The sequence below is a fragment of the Pagrus pagrus genome (assembly GCF_965226575.1).
Source record: "Pagrus pagrus genome assembly, chromosome: 12".
In the NCBI taxonomy this organism is placed as follows: domain Eukaryota; kingdom Metazoa; phylum Chordata; class Actinopteri; order Spariformes; family Sparidae; genus Pagrus; species Pagrus pagrus.
The window spans coordinates 23,272,784-23,292,299 of NC_140196.1; the positions used below are offsets into that span (position 1 = coordinate 23,272,784).

The following is a 19,516-nucleotide window of genomic DNA, read 5'->3' on the forward strand; positions in this document are numbered from 1 at the left end:
GACTTAATACGAACAAGATAACATGAATGTTTGAATTAGTTTATTATCAGAAATGGGGGGAAAACTCTTATTATTTTGTTATTCATCTGATAATACCCTTCCTGTGTCTTTTTAAAGTGTGAATATCATTCAACAGTCTTTTCCTAAACTTTCATAAACTTACACACTGAGAGCTCACTGATGTCACTCATTACATCACTGTCTGCTGCTGACTGCACATGTCCAATGTTGAATAACAGTGACTGGACCAAATGAGTTGTGTAAGACACACACAGAAAGCTCATCTAGATTTCAGCTGAACTATGGACAGTGGGCGCGCCACTTCGTGTTGCAATTTTAGTATTTTATCTCCCAGGTGATCTCTTATCATATTTAATCTACTCAACCTTTTTCCCTTAAAGATACATGGTAGTTTTATGGCTTACTGCTGACTGTATGTGATGTTGTTTCCTCCAGGGAACATGTCTTTGTCTGGCTGGGTGTGTGTGGTAACAGGTGCCTCCAGAGGTATTGGCAGGGGAATAGCCCTCCAGCTGTCTGAGGCCGGAGCCACCGTCTACATCACAGGGCGCCAGGAGAAGACTCTGAAACAAACCGCTGCAGAGGTGAAAGTTCAAGCTTGGATTTCTGATAAGAGCTACATCAGGCCACTGTTAGGAGGAGCATCACACCCAGTCTTTGTTAACCAATCTCTCACGAATGGTGGGGCCATCATTTTGTAATACGTAACCTCAGCTCCCACAATTGGCAGTTCCTCCTCCCTGTCCTTTCCTGGTGCATGACTTAGAGAACATTGCGACTGAAATGTGGATGTTTTTCTTCTCTGTAGTATCACAGAAGTAATGTTTCAGTCAGGATTTCTTTCTACGGTTCACAGTTGACATGTTTGTTCTCAACACAGGTGAAGGAGAGGGGCGGAAACTGTCTGCCAGTTATCTGTGATTCTACAAATGACAAAGACATTGAAGAACTGTTCGAGCGGATCAAACGTGAACAGAATGGCAGGCTGGATGTCCTGGTTAATAATGCCTATGCTGGAGTACAGGTAGGTATACTGCACTGGCCCATCGCATTCTTAATATGGTAGAAATAGACCCTGATCAGAACTGGTACTAACTTTTTTTCAATTTTATATGTTATATGTTTTATATTTATACAATTTCAAAGAGACTCTGGGGATATTATGGTTACTAGTTCAATGGTTGGATCGGTTAAAACCGACAGTTTCCTCACAAACATCCGCTGCTATCACTGGCAGGTTAAGTGAGGTCAAACATGTCATTTACATTACAGTGAACCACATGGAAAAAGGATTGTGTGTAATCCTTCCTGCCTGTTGTTGTGGCTTCCTCTTCTTGTTTCACAGGGAAAGTCAGGTCTGAGTGATTGGATCTCAAGTGCCAGACTTCAACGTGTCTTGTGGGACTTCACACCTGCACTTGGAGCTGTCCACTTGTGATCGGATCACTCTGGACGGATGTGGATAGCAGGTCTGATCATTGCCTCACCTGTGGGCGATTTGTTTTTTCAGGCCATCTTCGAGAATATGGGGAAGAAGTTCTGGGAAACCGATCCGACCATCTGGGATTCCATCAACAACACAGGCCTCAGGTATGTTTTCTTTTGCTTTGTCATGTATGATAAGCCAACTGAGTCATCGTCAGCAAACTGCTTAGTCATTTCCTTGCGTCTGGTAACAAATATCGAGACATTACTCAACCTGTATTTGACGTCTAGTTTTGCATTCAGTTGGAGTTTTCTGTCAGGAGCCAGGAGAGTGTTGTGAAACAGTGTTTGTTATGTTTACTGTAAAATCAAAATGTATTCATGTGCACTGTGCCAGAGTGGACAAAAATGTTTTGACTTATTTCCGTCTTCATTTATCTTACAGGGGCCACTATTTCTACTCAGTTCATGCATCCCGGATGATGGTGGATCAAGGTCGGGGTTTGATTGTCACCATTTCATCTATGGGGGGGCTGCGTTACCTCTTCAATGTGCCATATGGCGTTGGCAAAGCCGCGGTAAGTTCTCCTCCCATTAAGTCTTATGTTATCAAGACCCAAATCTCATTTAACTCATAAGCACACGTACCCAGTAATTAGCTTGGTGTAATGAAAACCTGTTTTGTTTTATTGTTTGTTTCCAGTGCGACAGGCTGGCAGCAGACATGGCAGTTGAGCTGAAAAGTAGAGGGGTGACTTCTGTCAGCCTGTGGCCGGGTGCGGTACAAACAGAGTTGGTGTCTCAGTTCGTACTGGAGAACGACACAGTAACAGGGATAAATTCTAAGGTAGACTCTTCTCTTACAGAAATTCATATCCTTGTCTCAGTTTCTTTTTGCTTAATGTCTGAATTTTCTGTTCCTCAGTTTAAAGATGTATTTGCCAATGGAGAAACCACAGAACTGAGTGGAAAGTGCATTGTCAACCTTGCAAAAGGTGGGATTATCCTGTGTGAAACAGTATTCACCTCCCAGTCAGATTGTTAAATAGAGAGAAGAAGCCAGAAAGGCTTTACTGTTTTTAACAGTAGAGTCTTGTTTATTTGGAAACTAATCTTTGGTTTCTTTTTCTGCCTGAAAGACAAAAATATGATGTCGCTGACTGGGAAAGTACTCATGACCTGTGACCTGGCAAGACGCTATGGGATACAGGATATTGATGGTAAGTTTGTATCAGCTTTTTGTAATGATTTGTTCTCATATTTGAACTTTTTTTTTAATGTTCAATCACAGTTCTAATATTTTGATCATGCATTTATTTCCAGGGCGAAGCGTAGTTGATTATACTTCCCTAAAATTCCTCGTGAATCAGGTCCCATATCTCTCCTGGCTGTCCGCTGTCGTCCCATCATTCCTGCGCATGCCACGCTTTGTGCTCACCCTGGCAAGCAGCCGATTCTGAGCATTTCCTTTATCAGATAATACTGTGTTTCAACTACATGGCCTGAAATGTAGCTAAAGCTGTGGTTGTCATGTCAGTAGTTTCAGGAGAAATCCATTACCGGTGGCTGAAAGGGTGAGAAGAACCTAAACATTTTCGACTGACACTAATACTGAAGGAGAATTGTTTAAATCATTGTAAATATACATGTATGCATTTTTGATTACTCAATGAATGTCACTCTGTGAAGTTTGAGGTAAACAAGGTAACCATGAAGGGTGCTCGAGCATATTTTCTGTATTCAACATTAACACTAACATCAGCTGTGGGTGAAGCCACAATGCAAAAATGATGATTATTATTCTTACTACATATGTCTATTTTCTGATGCAGTATACAAATTCAAAATCATCTACAGATGAATGACACATTTTAGAAACATAAAATGTTTTGTATTGTAAATGTATTTTCTGCATTTATTTTTGCATTTACTTGTTATATTTCTATTAAGTGTATATACACACACACCACCACCACTACTACTACTACTACTACTACTACAGTAACAACTGGTTAAATAAAGAAATATTAACTTGCTGGTGTTTACGCGTCTTGTTCCTTTATTCAAAATAGCATCTCCAAACTGATAGAAAGATGTGTGGAATCTCTTACAGAAAGACAAATATCTGCATCTTGTTTATGTTTTTCTATGGTTCAGCATAAACAATGAATTATAATGGCTAACTCTTGAATAAATCACTGAAATACAACAGGCTTATTTTCTGTCACAGAATATCAACTGATAAGAATTCAGTATATCGCTCGAGGGAACAAGGTATCACTGGAACACTGTTGATTGTATACTTCAATCTTGTTTACAAAACGAGAGAAATCTAACAAGCTGTCTAACGATTTCCTGTTAGAACGTGGGTTTCTCTGTATGTGTAAATCTCTCAGGGTCTTTACTTTGTTGACACTTTGGGAATTGATACAGTTCATGAGAAACAGGGCATAACACGCAGAAGTCACGATTAGACACTGAGCACTGGGTGCCTGATCCTTCATGTGGTTAATAATTAAAAAAAGAAAGACTAGGACAGCACTTTATCTTTTTAAATATTGCAACATGGACGTTTCGGGCAAGACGCCCATCTTTGGATGAAGTATGCCTGCACTTTCACAATCGTTATATACAGGAACTGATACAGTGCCATAATGATTGTTTCAGAAATACTGAGGTCAAGTCCCCCCAGCACAAAATAAAACGCTTTTAATCATATGGATTTAATACAAATGCTCAATAAACTGTTCCTCAACTTGACTACTTGCTGTTCCAAAGCCTTCTCTATACTACCAGCCAAAAAAAGAATTAGTTATTTGTTTTTCCCAAGTTGTTTAATTCAAATTAGTCTAAAACCAACGTTGTTTAAATTTCAATTTGTGGAATTAGTTTATTAAATATAATGACGTGTTCATTTTTCAGATCTAGAAGTTCCTCCATGTTGCCAAAATGCCCACATATCCAGATAACATAGTGTCCTGGGTGATGATTTGTCCTCTGGGTTGATAACTCAGAATCTCTAGACATTTTGTCCAGTGGTGTTGAAGGAGGGAGGTTCATGTAAACATCTCATGTATTTACTTAAAATGATCAACTCCTATTCCTTGTTACTGTTTGTACGTTTAGTAGGAATTGGATGAATCAGTCATTTAAATTTATCAAGATGTTGGTTCTCGCTGAAAATCACATCAGATGTTTGCGGGCCTGATTTGGGTGTCGGGGAGGGGGGGGGACTGGTGGGTGGTTGACGTGAAAATGTTTAGCCTACTGCCACGGATTTATTATACAGGCGCCTCCTCCCTCCAATCCACGGCCTGCTCTCCCAGACTGGCACACCCACCCCGCCGTCACTGTGGGAGAGTCAGTTGGGCCTTCTGGGCTTCCTGGTCTTCAGCTCCGCCTCGCCTCGATCTGGCCGGACAGGGAAAACACTTCTCAGTTAAAGAACAAAAGCAACAACGGATGGACCGAGGGGGACGAAGTAACGGCGACTCAAATCCATACCCGAATCTCACGGATTGAGACATTTGAGCCCTCTACGGCAGGACTTAGCCGACGACTGAACTCCGAGGAAAGGCGACAAACTTGGTCGTCTCGCATCTTTGTATCCCGACCGTAATCCGTCGAGGTGCTTGATAAATAAGACAAGGGTCAAACAGACAGACAGACGGTATTGTTCCCTTGGTCTTCCTCTAAACTTCGGCCATAAAAAGCGGAGTGGAAGAGGGGAAACTCTGGGTTGCTTTGGTTTTCTTTTCGCTCAAACGGACCTCGGGGATAAAGGGCTGTTTTGGTATTTTCGGTAAGTTTATTTTTATGTTTCGCTGAAGCGTGTCAGACGCCGAAGTGCGCCTGTGCAGTGTGAAGCGTTTTAGTTAGTACGCCATAAAGGGGGGAGACACTGGTCTGCCACAGCCACTGGCATACTGAGCAACTTTTACAGCTTTCTGTTTCACTAAAAACAAACATACCATGTTTAAACTCTTACAGCGCATTACAGTAAAACCCCAAACACTGGGGAGGCCACCACATGATCTCTTCCCGTGAATTTCAGTGTGTCACGAATGACTAACACAGTGATTTCATAATTGTTTGCTAATGTTTTTGGTACACTTGAAAATTTCTTGCGTGGCTCAACCGACCTAAATCTCGGCCATGGCGTAACCTCCCAACTAAATGCGCAACATTCAGTCTGCTGTCCTAAATACAGACCAATTCCTCTTAAATGAAGAGAACACAGTTATTTGTGAGACAGCAATTAGTAGTTAAAAGCACCTGATTCATATAATTAGGTAATGTCTGCAATGGGACAAAAGTGTCAATAAATATTGGTCAACAAGTATATCTGAATAACAATTAATTGTAGTCAGCCTTCTAACTACCAAATTGACATTTCCATTGTGATATGTTGAGGTGATGACTTAACACCTGTTGCTTAAGAACAAATTGCAAATATCTTCAGCTTTTCAAATCATTTGCAGTATTTGATATTTTTTAAGTGTGTAGTGTGCCTACACTTCGACTTGAGTATGACTAATGCAGCTCATTTTCTCCTTCCCCAGGTTTCTCTTGTGGTATCTGCCTTTGTGAAGAGGATACACTTAACTTTCGGGACTGAGAACTTGGGAGTGGAACAAAGCCTGACTGGAACGGGGTGAGAAAGTAGACTGTGATGGATTTCTTATAGATCCCCATTCCCCCCTCTCCCACCCTTTGCGACCAGTACCCCCACTCACACAAAACAAAAGTCAGTCACCACACTTTGGGGGAGGGGATCTCAGTCTGGACAGGGTATACGACTAGTTTCATTGGGAGTTCAGAATTAGGAGTGAAAAATAGGGGGGGAGGGGAAACAGCTGTCAGATAATTGACTTTGAGAACGAATGAGAACATAAACTTCTGAAAAACATCATAGTCTGTGATGAAGATACTTTCCTTCTCCTTACAGTGATCTTATCTGTGAAGTGAAAACAGTTTGGCACTTGACTCCAGAAAAGAACAACAACTAAAATCAGTGTTTCTGTTTCGTTTCTAGGTGAATGAGCCTATTTTGCTATCCCAGATGGCGACCTACAGTGAACATAATGGCAGAAATGGACTGCTTATGGGCATGAAGGAGTCTTTTGAAGGGAAAGTAACAAAGACAGAATGTGAAGAAAAGCTTGACGCTAAAAACTCCTCCACGGATTTGCGCCACCCTGCCAGCTCAGCTGAAAGCAACGCAAGTGGCGTGGCTAGCTTCACCACGAACCACAACTCTGTTGTGTGCCTGCCCTTAGTATCAGAGGGACTAAAATTGGTATGGACACAGTCGGATCAAACCCGGGAACTTGACACAATCCCTGAGCTGGTCCAAGCCTTTAACTTATTTCCATATCCATCATCCCGTGAGGTTAGCACCCTGGCTCGGGTATGTGCCTTGCCACTGGACAAAGTTAAGGTGTGGTTTATGGTGCAAAGGATCAAATATGGCATCAGCTGGTCCTCAGAAGAGATCGAGGAGACAAGGCGGAAGCTCGCAGTGCCCGAACTCTGTGATGAGTCTACTGAAACAAATGAGGAAGCCAAAACGAAGAGCAAAAGTTATGAGGAATTGGTAATTGTGGAAAAGGAAAGCGATGAAGTCGAGGGAGCTCTCTCCAGCCTCACCCCCCAGAAAAAGAAACCAAAGTGTGAGTCACCAGATTCCTATAAACCAGCCAAACCCAGTGCTCCGTGTTTCAGTTCCACCCTCCCTCCTCCTCAGGATTCATACTTCTACCGCCCACCAGCGGACACACCAGCAAGCACAGCAGCTGATGTCTCCCTTGACCTTTCAGTATCATCTTCTCAACAGCACCGTCATGGGCGCTACAAGAAGTCTAAGGCTCAGCTCGCTGCCCTTCGAAAGAGCTTTCTGAGAGAAAACTGGCCTGCAGAGGCAGAGCTTAGACGTTTGCAGGAAGAAACGGGGCTGAGCCGTAATGACATTCGTAAATGGTTCAGTGACAGCCGGTACCAGCTTAGGGTTGGCCGAGGAAGCTTGGCAGCAGCCCAGAACTACTCTCAACAAACTGCAGTTGGAGGTAAACATGATCAACAAATTCAACCTCTTTCACTTACTACTCAAAAACCTCGTCAACAAAATGGAGTGAAGGGTGCTGAGGCAGCCCGTAGCAATGGGATTAGAAATTCACATTTCTTTCAGACCTTTTTGACAAACAGCCTGGAAGCATTTGGGGAAAGGGTCCTTGACGCAGAAGAGTATGAAGTTATGGAGGAGCTTTCTGGTGATGGGGACAGTTTTAAAGATGAGGATCAAAGTGAAGAACAACCCCTGCAACTGACCAAGACCTGCAAGTCTGAGCCAGATGAGCCATGGGAACCATCAAGTACATTAAAATCCTCTCCCTGCTCTTCCCCCTCTGGCAGCCCACCACTGACTGCCTCACCCTGTAAACCGATTTCAAAGAGCATCAGCACATCAAAGAAGTCAGCCCACTCAGCCAAAGCCAGTCCCTCACAAACTCCCTCGCGCGTCTCAGGAGCTTCCTCATCCCCTGGACTTACTCCTGCTGGGCGACCAAGAAAGACCAAGGAGCAGTTGGATGTGTTAAAGCAATACTTTTTGCGCTGCCAGTGGCCCAAGAGTGAAGATTACACCGAACTTGTTAAGCTTACAGGTTTACCCCGTGCAGATGTGATTCAGTGGTTTGGGGACACAAGGTATGCTGTTAAAAACGGACAGCTGCGCTGGGTGAAGGGGGTCCGTGACCAGTTCTTGGCAGAACTTGCAGCCCAGCAAAGTAGTAGTGGTTTAACTAATGGAAGTGGCTCTGGGACATCTACTCGGGCTGGGGGTGGTCGCAAACGAAAATCTCAACCCAATGCAGCAAGTACAGATTACCCTGATATCCAGCCATTGGTAACATATTACCTTTCGACAGGCCCACTACATGAAAAAGACCTTGACACTCTATGCAAGAAATCCAAAATGAGCTACCAGCAAGTGCGAGATTGGTTTGCAGCTCAGGATGTAGGGGAGACAGACCAAGAACCTATTGTTACTGATTAAGACACTGGAACCAGACTTAGGAACATTTATAAAAAGTTGGTGTGAGTGTGGTCCTCGCATCCTTTGCACCAACAAGCATAGTTATTACCTAGGTTTAAATTGCTTTAATTGAGGCAGGTTTCTAACATCCAGTCTTCCCTGTGCAAACCAAAATTTAGGTTTGTGTTTTTTTATATATGCTGCATTTCATGCTTATCCTAATATATTTGGACTTGAATTATAATTGTGCTGCCTGTGTTGCTGTAAATAGGACAGTAACTTGTACACTGGCTTGTTATATTTTTTGAGCTTATTATTTTTGTTTAGATATCACTACTACAGATTTTTTAGTATGCTACTGTAGCAGTATAATTTAAACTGGTTGTACTTTTGGTACCTGAATATAGCAGAGAAGTAACTGCTCCGGAAAAATTTCTATGTTGATGTCTTTGTTGACTGGTCACTGTGTGAAATCATTCCGTTACAGCCAATAATTCCTTGTCATGAAAAGCACACTGGACATGTACACTTTAAATTGACATCTTGCACTTTGGTTTTAGAGCCTGCTGCCATTATGTTCATTAAATCCAATCCTTTCACAAATGATGAGTTCTTAACTTAGCAGTGTCATTCTTGATCCATTAACACTGAAACCTGTGATCATGACTTGTGAAAACAGCATGATACGTCTAATTCTATTACTGTCCACAGAACATTTCTGAAACACATTCAATTCTCTTTTAGATGTTCTGCTATGATACTGGATTTACTATCTGAATACTTTGCTTGTCATTTGCATTTCATTGCACTGTACTTTTGTACAGTTAGGAGCCCTGATACACCAAGCCAATGTGAGGGCAGTTGGTGAGCATCTGTGGCCTGTCTTTTTGCGGTGTGTCCTGCATCGCTGGCACTATGCTGCCCTTGTCGGCAGCTTTTTGGTCGAAAAGAGTGAAAGAGTCACTCAGACTGGCCATTCAGCAAAGCAAATCAGTGCACATGAAGAGAAACCTGAAAAGGAGTTTCCATGATTCCACCCATTTAGTGTGGTCTCTCCTTATTTTCACCTTAGCCTCTTTGCTAGTGCTATTTGCAACTTTTTTATCAGACATGTTCTTGATTAGAAGCGGCTATATCAGCAACAGTGGTGTCAAAAACTCTGCTTTATCATAACAACGTATATCAGCAGTCCCGACTCTTTTAGTGCCCCCTTTGAATGATGTATACAGACTACCACTACCTGGTGGAATGGAGAGTTATTTCCCCTCATGAAGTCTTCGGCTCTTTGCGGTGTTTGCAAGTGCAGCTTTTTGGCCAAGATGCAGGCCACATGAGGTGACACGACAGTCGGCCTTCGTCGCCACAGGTTCTTTAGAAATCAGTTTGGTGTGTCTGGGCCCTATAGCTAACAGCACTGAGAAAGCATTAATCACATAAACATCATACAGATATCAGAAATGCCAATTTCAGTTTTGATTTGCATTCATTGATTCAGTCAGTATTTTTAAATCTTTTGTCTTAATAGGTGTAGGATGTGACTTGATGGCTTATAATATAGACAAACTAGATAAGATAACTGATCATGTACTGTGTAAGTAGTAAAAGGTTTTTCATCCAAAGAATAAATCCCATGTTTCTGTTGAATCAGATTATTATAATAGCACAAACATACATATACACCCAGCAGTTCAGATAAAGTCCATACTCTAAAGTACTTCTAGTTTACTACAAGGGTGCTATGGGCTTTAAATGGAGTCAGAGTTTAGTTATTTAGAAATGTTTGGACAAAGTTTAGATGACCATAATGTGGGGGAAGCTGAGTGCATTACTTTGTTTTAAGTAGTAATGAAAAGTTAATGCAGGTGTCATGCTGTGGAGAAATTTCTACAACACTTAGTGTCTTCCTTTGCAGATGTTTGAAATGTATTTTTTCCTGTTCCCAATTGCACAATTGTGTCACTGGAAACCAGTAAAGGACTTGTCTTTTAATCATGTGTGCAAGCAATGGTTTTTGTGTGCTGTATTAACTGAAATATTACAGGTTCAATTCAAAACAGGGGGATCACATGGTACAATATCTATATAAGTTTAACAATTATTAAGTACCTATGCCCAACAATATACAAGACATTTAAATAGTGCTGGCAAGTTTTTCTGGGCATAAAACAAATGTGTATCTCCAACAAAGATGTGACAGTCCTGATGAACTTAACTGACAAAACTGTCCCCAGGGGGCCATTTCATTAACGCCTGGGTGACTGTATTGATAGTCCACTCACATACTGGAACTGGAAAACATTAGGAGTCTGACGCTGAGTTCTGAGGATGACAGAAACGGACTGACTTAGCCATTACATGAGAAAATGTAAAATGTTAATTTAGAAATGTGATATGTGTTTAATGGCAGGAGTAATTTAGAGAGCATTTCTTACCTTGTTGGAGTGTTAAAAGACGAGGGCGTTCCTTTTTAAAACAGAGAGGTGAAAGAATTTTCATCATGGATGGTATGCATTTAATTTCTAAGTTTATTAAGCACAGTCTATAGTGTATATTCACAGAACCTAAAGTAGAGCTACAAAAACAAGTTTTTCAAACACACTTACTGTCTACATGTTCATGAAGAGAACTATGGCTAGAAATGGAGGTAGCTGATCCAGGAGTCTGACAAAAACAGAAACAGGTCAAAGTGTTTTCTTTGTTTTATGGAACAAAAGTTGAAACCAAATGAAATATCTCAAAGTGTTGTATAATTAGTTGATAATTGACATTTTAATTGGTACTACTGAGCATCAGAATTAATTCTGGACCATCAAATGAAGTTTTCATGTTTAACAACAGAAGTAACCCCATCCACTGAGCAAGACAGTAAGATGAAGCCTTCTGGAAAGCTGTAGTAAAAGCTCTTCACAGTAGTTGACATTGGGTTAAGATTTTTGTATTGTCAAACTATTAATATTATGTGAGCAAGGGTCTGAAAGTTTATATATATATATATTTTTTTTTTTTTTTTTGTATAAACATTTTTTGCAAAATACTCTATAGTAGGACTAAAAAACATTACATATAGACTTACTGTGAGGGAGGACAGACTGGGAGCTCTCTCTCTGCCCCACCCCTGCAAGTGACTAACACCACAACAACATGTTTGAGCACAAAATATTTTGCGATGATTCATTCATTAATTTTAAGAGACAAAAAAGTTACATAGAATAAATTATATACAAAAGCACAATAATAGATCATGGTTTAAGCAAATATATATATATATATATATTAATGTAGGACTTAACCTTGTTTGAGACAATTTCATTTCCATTCCTTAAGGCAGCAAATACATTTTTACATGAGATTTCATAATTTTAAAATATTTTTTTAAGGTACTGACTCCTGCTGTCACAAACATTTTACTTACACTACACCATCTAGGTCTCAGAAGCAATATTCTCATGGCAGTCCTTGCATAAGGTGTAGATATGTACACTATGGGATTATGTTGCAAATAAAGCATTAAATTCAGTACAGCAAGACAGTGTCATACATACCTCATGGCTCTTGAACGAGGGATAACTGGTCAAAGAAAACACGCACATGATCCTTACCAACTTGAATCAATATATTTGAAATGAGCCACCAAGACTATAAACAATTACTGTAACAGTTCAATTTCAATCACTGGGTTTACCTGGGGAGGTGACGGCTATAGGAAGTGACATCCTTTGAGCACTATACAGTATATGAGATAAAAAGATGTTACTCAAACGTTTTAAAAATGTAAATACTGGAAAGTTTGTTCCTGAAAAATATTTTTTTTACCCATTTATTTGAATCTGTCCTGGAGAAACCTGTGGTAGAGTGTAAAGTGTGTAGAATAAATTAGAAATGTAACTTATTGCCTGCATTTTTGTCAACATGAACTCTGTCTTTATCAGACTTTTGGAACACTTACCCTCCTCTGAGAAAGTGGCTTTTTCAATTCAGCATTCTCCCTTTTTAGCTCTAACAGTTGCTTTTTCAAGTCAGCGTTCTCTCTTTTCAGCTCAGAGAGTTGCCTTGTGATGACAGATGTGGAAAGAATAGCGTTGCAATTGGGTTGTATTTATAAAGCCACGGAGCAACAATAACAAATATTAAAATCACCTGGAAACCTGTTTGGTGACTTCTTCCAGACGCCTTTCCAGTTCGACTGACTTATGCTTGTAGTGCGCTGTAACTCTCTCCATCTGTGTCCGCTGAAAAAGCGAAATCTGTGGAGCAAGAAGACCTCACAATTAACTATTATGTAACTGAGATTCAGCTTTTGTAGTATAGCTCAGGGATTCACCAGTGATCTTAAAGTGATCCTGAAGTGATGCTTTTTAATCTTGCCAAATACCACTTTAACTGAAACAATCTCTTGTTGAATGACTCACTTTCTGGTTGTTAATTGACTGACTGCTCTGACATTTATACATCCTAGTATAGCAATTAAAAAGGGCAACAGCGAGGGAGCTCGGGGTGAACTCTGCACAGAGGAGACAGACCTGTGAAATGTGCTCCAGCCGTGATTGGATGAGCTTCACAGGGCCCTTGAAAAAAACCTTTTCCTGTGGCTTCATCTGAAATAGAAAATACGTGCAGATAGAAAACATTTGAATAAAAGGTCAATCTTTGTTGGTGGCATTGGATAGTAACCTGCAGTGAAGATGTCAAACTCACCAACCTTGTCTGAGATGGGCAGATAGCTGCAGCTGGCCCCACACACACTGCACTGCTCTGTGGGAAATCACAAGAGACGTACAAAGCCTGTTACTGTCTTATCTAAGCCATTAAGTTAAATCCTTATAGTCAAAAGGTGAAGCAAATTCATTTATTATGCAAAGAAGATAGTATAGACCTGTCTTACTAGATTTAATGCATGCTTCACAGCAGATGTGGCCACAGCTGGACACAGCAAACTTCGACCCTCTCTTTGTGAAGCATTGATTACAGTGGAACCAGTCCATTTTTACTCCTGTGAGTTTAATCCACTGCAAACAAACACGAGATTGCAATACAAAAATTGGATTATGTAACATTATGTATTACAGTGTATGCTCATAAGTATGTGTACAGGAGAGGGGTACAAAATGTAGCTTTTTCTGTCCATCGGCCAAATGGCTGCCCAGCCAGCCAATAGATCGAAGCAAATCCACCAACCACTTGCATATTTCACCAACATGCTAGCTGGTGCTAATTTTGTGCCCTGAGCATACCCATTTCAAGTTGTACTGTGCTATGAAAATTGACCTTGAAAAAAGTGTAGCATATCCATTCTCTAATCTACATACTGCTTATCTTGTACTGTATTAGTGTTATTAAAATATATTTATGTGTATATATATATTTTATATATAAGCATTTAATCAACCCTTCTGTTTCCATTAATTTAAGGGTAACTGTAATTGATTATAAAAATTATTGTGTAATACTGTATTCTATATTTTCTGAGATGGTTAAACTTTCATCCCATTGCAAACCTAGGTCACATAGGCCCCCTTTCTGACAATAGCCAACTAAGTGCTAGTTCTGGGCTGCTGCTAGTGTTTGTTCAAAGTTGGTTCAACCTGTGAACCTTTTTAGGAACTGGTTTGCTTTTCCACATGCATGAGAGCCACTGCAGAGTCACATCATTCTGTCACTGTATACGTCTCCAATTTCCCAGCATTGCTAGGAACAACTATTGAGCTGTGGAACTCGGACCAAATATGAATACACTGACAAGTGTTACTTCTGGCTTTGCATGCCTACACTGGCATCCAAACATGACTGGTCGGTGGACCACTGTTGCTTGATTGGTGAAAATAGTTAAAATCTTTTGTTTATTCACTCATGGATAAGTCAGGGGAAGCTACACTAGCTGTGGTTTTTACAAATGGCAGCCATAAGTGGTTTTAGTTGGTTCCTAGACATGATAACCCAACCCACAGACCAGCAAAGTGTTGGTGCCACTCTGGAACCAGTTTTCCTGGCCGGTAGCCAGTTCTTTGGCTGTTGAAATGCAAAGAACTGGTTCCAGAGTAGGTACTAGTTCCGAACCAGAACCTGAACCACCTTGGTCGAAAAGGGGTAATATACTGTACTTTTATGTTTTTTGTTTATTTTTCTAAATATATCATGAATGCTCTTTAGGTTGAGTGGGAGCAATTCCCTGCAGCCAGGTTCCAAAATCTTGAGTAAAACTGGTACACTTAATGTCACTTTAAATTGCATCAGTGTCAAATTTTGATAGGTGTCCACTTAATTTTGGCCATTGAGTGTATCAGTATGTACATAACTGTTAATATTAAGCTTTTAATGACATTAATGCTTCATGGTACTGGATTTCTTTCTCTTTTTTGCCCATTTATCACATCAGTAACACAGCTCAGCCAGTTTATCATTCTATAACTCTGCAATAGTGCGACTGAGACAATGTTTATCAACCTTTCAAATGTGAAGTTGGTGCTAACCACACTGCTAACGGTTTTAGCTGTCAAACGCTTTGCTAGCTAGCTTAAATTATGATTCAAGATTCAAGGCCCAATACTGACAAACAGAGGGTAAGAAATGGACTAAAAACTTTGTAAAATGTTGGCTATAAACTATCTGCTCTCCCAGTTCTGTTATTTTGCTAACATTACCTGTCACCCTGCTCAGAAGTCTTGAAGTTTTCTCCTGACAACATTCATTTCACCCGGCTCGCAGCAGTCCCGCCCCCGCGCACGTCCCACTCTGCTCTGGTTGGCTGCGTGACGTAAGAAGACCCGCCCTCCATGTATGAGCGTTCAAATCACCATGCCAACAGATACTTTCTGGATCAGGTTTAACATGAGGGGCATCGTGTAAATATGCTAGCTTTAATTTTATCAACCAAAATAGATTTATTTTATTTCAGAGAAATGGTGGATTGTGGGTGGCTTTAGACAACTCTTTGTAGCTTCCTTTTATCTCATTCAAGATGTTGGATGTGATGGAAAATACAAAATAGGGCGAAAAAAAAAATAAAAATAAAAATAAAAAAAGTCTATTCAAGATTGACTTCAGAAAATTACCTTGATCTATTTAGCATAGAAAATGTTTGAGTTCATGGGCTAGTCCTGCTCTTTGAATGCTTACTATGTTAAGGTGCACCCAGTTCATACCGTGCTACTTTGTTTATATGTGGCAGTCCCTGCCACCTTTCTAGCTTCAAACAGTGTTCTGGGACCTTATTTTCCTCTGAGAACAGCTTGTTTATTCACTTATGGAAACAACAACTTGCGTTTGCATCATTACCTTAATATTGTAAATATTAAAATTCTGAGTTTGAATCTCCTCTACATAATTACAGTGTCCCTTCACACTGGTCATTTAAAAAAAACAAAAAAAAAAAAACCCACCAAGGACACACTTTACACCACATCATGACCTGCACGTTTGGGTGCCAAGTTCAAGATTTAACCTCAGGCTAATTTTGAGGCTTTTCAGTCATCTATAAGTACTAGTAGCACATTTGTGCACGCTATGTAGGACCTGATGCAAAGATTAAGGTAAATAGTCACCTTGGGATTGTGAGTTAGGACGATATTAAAAAAAACAAGGCTGTCCAAATTATTAATTTCTTATGTTCATGATGGGTGGTAGTGTTGCCAGATGGGAAATGTCAAATAATCATACGAGAGGGTTAAAATGATCCCATTTTAAAACATTTTAATAAAAATATTTAAAATAAATACTGAGGCTTGTTTTTGCATTCCTCCGCTTCGCGTCGGGGTTCCATACAACCTGTCAGGGTTTATTTCTCCATAACAACCTCCGAACTACACATTATCCCTTACATATCCACTACTGTTTATGTGTGTGCAAATACTGTATTTCTAGGAGCACCCCCAGTCAATGTTGGAGCACACCCATAGCGCCTCCAGTCAAATTTTTCTGGTGCTGCCCCTGCTTATTGTATATCAAGTTAATGACAGAATGTGCATATCAAGTTTTAAGACTTTAGACAACATGGAGTCATGAAAATACACAGAGACCAGACCATGACACACAACTGTAAAAATAAATTGACAGCATTCAAGTCTTTTGGAAACATCTTTAATGGCCAGATTACGATCTGAAATGCAGAGACTGGCAGTAAGCTTTTAGAAGCTTGAAAACCAAGAATAAAAACCCAAATCAGATGAACCAGTCTGAGAGATGGACCCATTCCTGTTGGGAGAGAATAAAAAATAATGTTCAATTGTGAAGGATAAATATCCATTGCAAAGTAAAATTAAACAGTCTTACCTGGAGGATATAATCAGGAGTTCACATCAGTGATGGTAAGTGGCCCAAGGACTGCTTTGTGTACTATTCCATGCTTCCCTGTAGAAACAAAATTAAATTCCAGTTCTTAGTATTGTACAATGACACAGGTTAAATAAAGCAGATGTTGTACAAATACCTGATGCTGTGCTCCTCATCCACCTGGACTTGCAGGTGGATTCACAGCAGTCACAAAGATTGCTATATGCAGCGTTGTCCAGAAGCTCCCAACTGAGTTCATGGAGGAAAGTCTTCATTAGTAAATTCTTAAATCTCTATTAACTGCAGTGGTCAAAATAAGTATTGGACATTTAACTGGCTCACCTGATGGCACATTGAGAAAAATTGCCATCAAAATTTGACACTGATGCAGTTTAAAGTGACATTTTTACCCGTGCTCTTTGTCATAGTGGCAGGCCTTCTTTGTGTTGTCAAGACCAACGGGATCCCAAGCTACCAGTTTGCAGTGGATGAACACCTGTCGAGTTGAGGAAGGACAGCATTTACAGATACCATTTCAGTTTGAACAATAAAGCCCTGCATCCAAAAATGACTAGAACGAGGCTAGTTTACCTCTTCTCCGAGAGCAAACCTAAAGGCTTGAAGGGACAGATGGATCTCTGACGATTTTTGCCTTGGTTCAAATTTTGAGCGCGATATCTTACTGTCCACAAGACATCTGTATGGTTAAAGAACACACTATTGGTTAACTTCCATGATCAAAAAGCCCATTACATCAGTGCCTATTCCCAGTGTAACAAGAGTACCCCTTATTGGTGATTATCTGGTATATACTGCTCTCAGGCTGCAGCTCTGGTGTGGAGGCCGCTACACATTCCTCAAGAAGCAGCAGCAAGGGCTGATGGGTCCTCTGCTCCACACTGGCCATGATGGGGATTAAGGAGCCCAGAGGGAAACTAGTGGATTCAGCAGGGCCTGAGAAGTCACCTGTAGCAGTAAAGAGATGAAAGTTACAGGAGAACTTTGCGAGAAGTCTCCGGTGAGCTCATGTTTTACACCCACCGTTCATAAGTCCAATGTGGAACACCATATCTCCTTGACCGTACGTGTCAAACACTGGGTCATAAATCAGAGGGTACCAGTCTTTGGGCCTGGATGAAACAAAGCAGAGAAAGTACAGCAGCCGCTTTCATTAAAACTCTTGCATCTGTTAATTTTAATGTTGACGTACTGTTGAAGACCCACCTCTCATATGCACAGACAACCGGGTGCTCGAAGGGCAGAATGTGCGAATCAGGAGAAGAAACGTAGGTCAGATCATTGGTGTACAGGAGATGGTTCCCAGTAACCTATGAGAGAGGGCACATGGCTGGTAAATTGTAGAAAACGCTTGGCCTGGTGCCCCAATGGTTAAACAAAAAACAGCAAGAGTGCACTTTTGGTGCATTCCAGTGGACAAAACGTGGTGATTCACCATCCTCATGAAGTTACAATCATTGATGTCCACACTGAAGACGGCCTCCCTGGCTGAGACGCTGGTTGGGAAGCAGCTACCCAGACGGAACAGCGAGGTGTCAGCCCCGGCTCTGCTCTCCGTCCACACCAGAGTCACAGAATCAGGCCTGCAGTCCAGTTTCATGTCTGTAAGAGACACAACACAAAGAGCTCAGGTTGCAGCTCATCAGTTTCCAGTTAAAGATGGTAAATTGCTGGAATATTACCTGCATACACTGACACGGCAGCTGCCAGGCTCAGAAGCAGCGCACTTCGCCAACAGAAAGCCATCATGACTGAACACCTTCTCCTGACACTGGAGGGTGGTTTTATTCCTGTCGTGGGTGCATCAATCAAGGAAATCACTTTCACCTGGTGTGTTCATCAATCTCAGGTGCAGCAGCCATCAGGCTAATTAGCAAGAGAGCAAGTTATTACAACACACATTGAAGCCATTTTGGTATGTTGTAGCCTGATCAGTGACATGTTAACAGACATCACATTTAGTTTCTTTTGGTTGTCATGAAAAGGCATTATGAAGTGGCACGTTTTACACATTTAAGTATCATGTTTATGAGATAATTTAATAGTGTATGAGTTCAATTTCAGGCAGCAAGGGAAGCGTTTTATGACTATCCTTGTACCCATGAAGCAGGCAGTAAACATGGGTTAAGTTGAAAATAGTATGTGAACTAGTGTACCCTCGCAGAGAGAATATCTTATTACAATGGAAACAGTTGCCCTTGTATTCTAACACTATCTATCATTGATTTTAGATTTAAAAGTAAGAAAAACCCCAAGATACATTCAGCTGCTGACTTAAAGGAACAGTTCATCCGAATTTGAAAACTCGGTCATTATCTACTCTCCCGCATGCTGATGGAAAGTAAGGTGAAATTTTGTAGTCCACAAAACATTTATGGAGAAGTGTGTCGCAGCATAAAACTGAAGTAGATGGGGACTTTTTAAATGTTAAAAAAGCAACTGGAAAAGAAAGCTAGAATGGTTTCATACAGCTCGTCCAGTGTAATCCAAGTCTCCAGAAGCCCAGAGAGTAGCTGCTAAGCTAAAAGTGTTAGCACGCACCCCGTCTGAAGTTGGTGCACTAGCTTGACCACACGTCGAGGGTGTAAATCAGACTTGGATTATGCTGGATGAGCTGTATGGAGTCATTTTATGTTTTTTTTTTCTTTTCAGTTTTGTGTTTTTTTTACATTTTAAAATAAGTCACCATCTACTTCACCCCCATGCCTACTTTCCATGAATTGGCCACCTGTCCAATTCATGCTCAAAAGAAAA

At 40.7% G+C, this 19,516-nt stretch overlaps 5 protein-coding genes across 6 annotated transcripts in view; 2 read left to right on the top strand and 3 right to left on the bottom strand.

The window, feature by feature from the left end:
- Positions 1 to 3,482, top strand: part of dhrs1 (dehydrogenase/reductase (SDR family) member 1) — a 3,954-nt gene extending 472 nt beyond the window's left edge. The window contains exons 2-9 of one of the 2 annotated variants that reach the window (XM_084370123.1): positions 457 to 605; positions 902 to 1,045; positions 1,532 to 1,611; positions 1,892 to 2,024; positions 2,150 to 2,293; positions 2,372 to 2,441; positions 2,586 to 2,666; positions 2,770 to 3,482. In XM_084370123.1, coding sequence (XP_084226249.1) covers positions 462 to 605; positions 902 to 1,045; positions 1,532 to 1,611; positions 1,892 to 2,024; positions 2,150 to 2,293; positions 2,372 to 2,441; positions 2,586 to 2,666; positions 2,770 to 2,906 — 933 coding nt within the window. In that variant the 5' untranslated portion in view covers positions 457 to 461 and the 3' untranslated portion in view covers positions 2,907 to 3,482. Of the gene's footprint in view, positions 1 to 456; positions 606 to 901; positions 1,046 to 1,531; positions 1,612 to 1,891; positions 2,025 to 2,149; positions 2,442 to 2,585; positions 2,667 to 2,769 lie in introns of both variants that reach the window. The other variant, XM_084370122.1, reaches the window with a different exon arrangement.
- Positions 1 to 10,774, bottom strand: part of LOC311266085 (uncharacterized protein) — a gene marked incomplete at its 5' end in the record, with an annotated part of 27,702 nt that extends 16,928 nt beyond the window's left edge. The window contains one exon of the mRNA XM_084368269.1: positions 10,759 to 10,774. Coding sequence (XP_084224395.1) covers positions 10,759 to 10,774 — 16 coding nt within the window. The remainder of the gene's footprint in view (positions 1 to 10,758) is intronic.
- homeza (homeobox and leucine zipper encoding a) lies at positions 4,864 to 10,468 on the top strand. Its single transcript, XM_084370113.1, has 3 exons — positions 4,864 to 5,248; positions 6,009 to 6,100; positions 6,482 to 10,468. The coding sequence occupies exon 3, from the start codon at positions 6,509 to 6,511 to the stop codon at positions 8,498 to 8,500; it is 1,992 nt and encodes a 663-aa protein (XP_084226239.1). The 5' UTR covers positions 4,864 to 5,248; positions 6,009 to 6,100; positions 6,482 to 6,508; the 3' UTR covers positions 8,501 to 10,468.
- On the bottom strand, positions 10,739 to 15,207 carry LOC311267214 (E3 ubiquitin-protein ligase RNF212B-like). The gene is made up of 12 exons (XM_084370126.1): positions 15,118 to 15,207; positions 13,362 to 13,485; positions 13,179 to 13,231; positions 13,000 to 13,074; positions 12,617 to 12,723; positions 12,426 to 12,528; positions 12,293 to 12,321; positions 12,162 to 12,202; positions 12,022 to 12,046; positions 11,083 to 11,140; positions 10,912 to 10,942; positions 10,739 to 10,798 (listed from the first exon to the last, which is right to left on the bottom strand). Exons 2-10 carry the CDS (start codon positions 13,459 to 13,461, stop codon positions 11,086 to 11,088), a joined length of 588 nt encoding a protein of 195 aa, XP_084226252.1. The 5' UTR covers positions 13,462 to 13,485; positions 15,118 to 15,207; the 3' UTR covers positions 10,739 to 10,798; positions 10,912 to 10,942; positions 11,083 to 11,085.
- Positions 15,208 to 16,536: 1,329 nt separating this feature from the next.
- LOC311266390 (zona pellucida sperm-binding protein 3-like) lies at positions 16,537 to 18,552 on the bottom strand. Its single transcript, XM_084368740.1, has 10 exons — positions 18,445 to 18,552; positions 18,198 to 18,364; positions 17,969 to 18,072; positions 17,786 to 17,874; positions 17,530 to 17,710; positions 17,336 to 17,441; positions 17,155 to 17,240; positions 16,902 to 16,993; positions 16,745 to 16,822; positions 16,537 to 16,666 (listed from the first exon to the last, which is right to left on the bottom strand). The coding sequence occupies exons 1-9, from the start codon at positions 18,509 to 18,511 to the stop codon at positions 16,758 to 16,760; spliced, it is 957 nt and encodes a 318-aa protein (XP_084224866.1). The 5' UTR covers positions 18,512 to 18,552; the 3' UTR covers positions 16,537 to 16,666; positions 16,745 to 16,757.
- Positions 18,553 to 19,516: the final 964 nt, after the last annotated feature.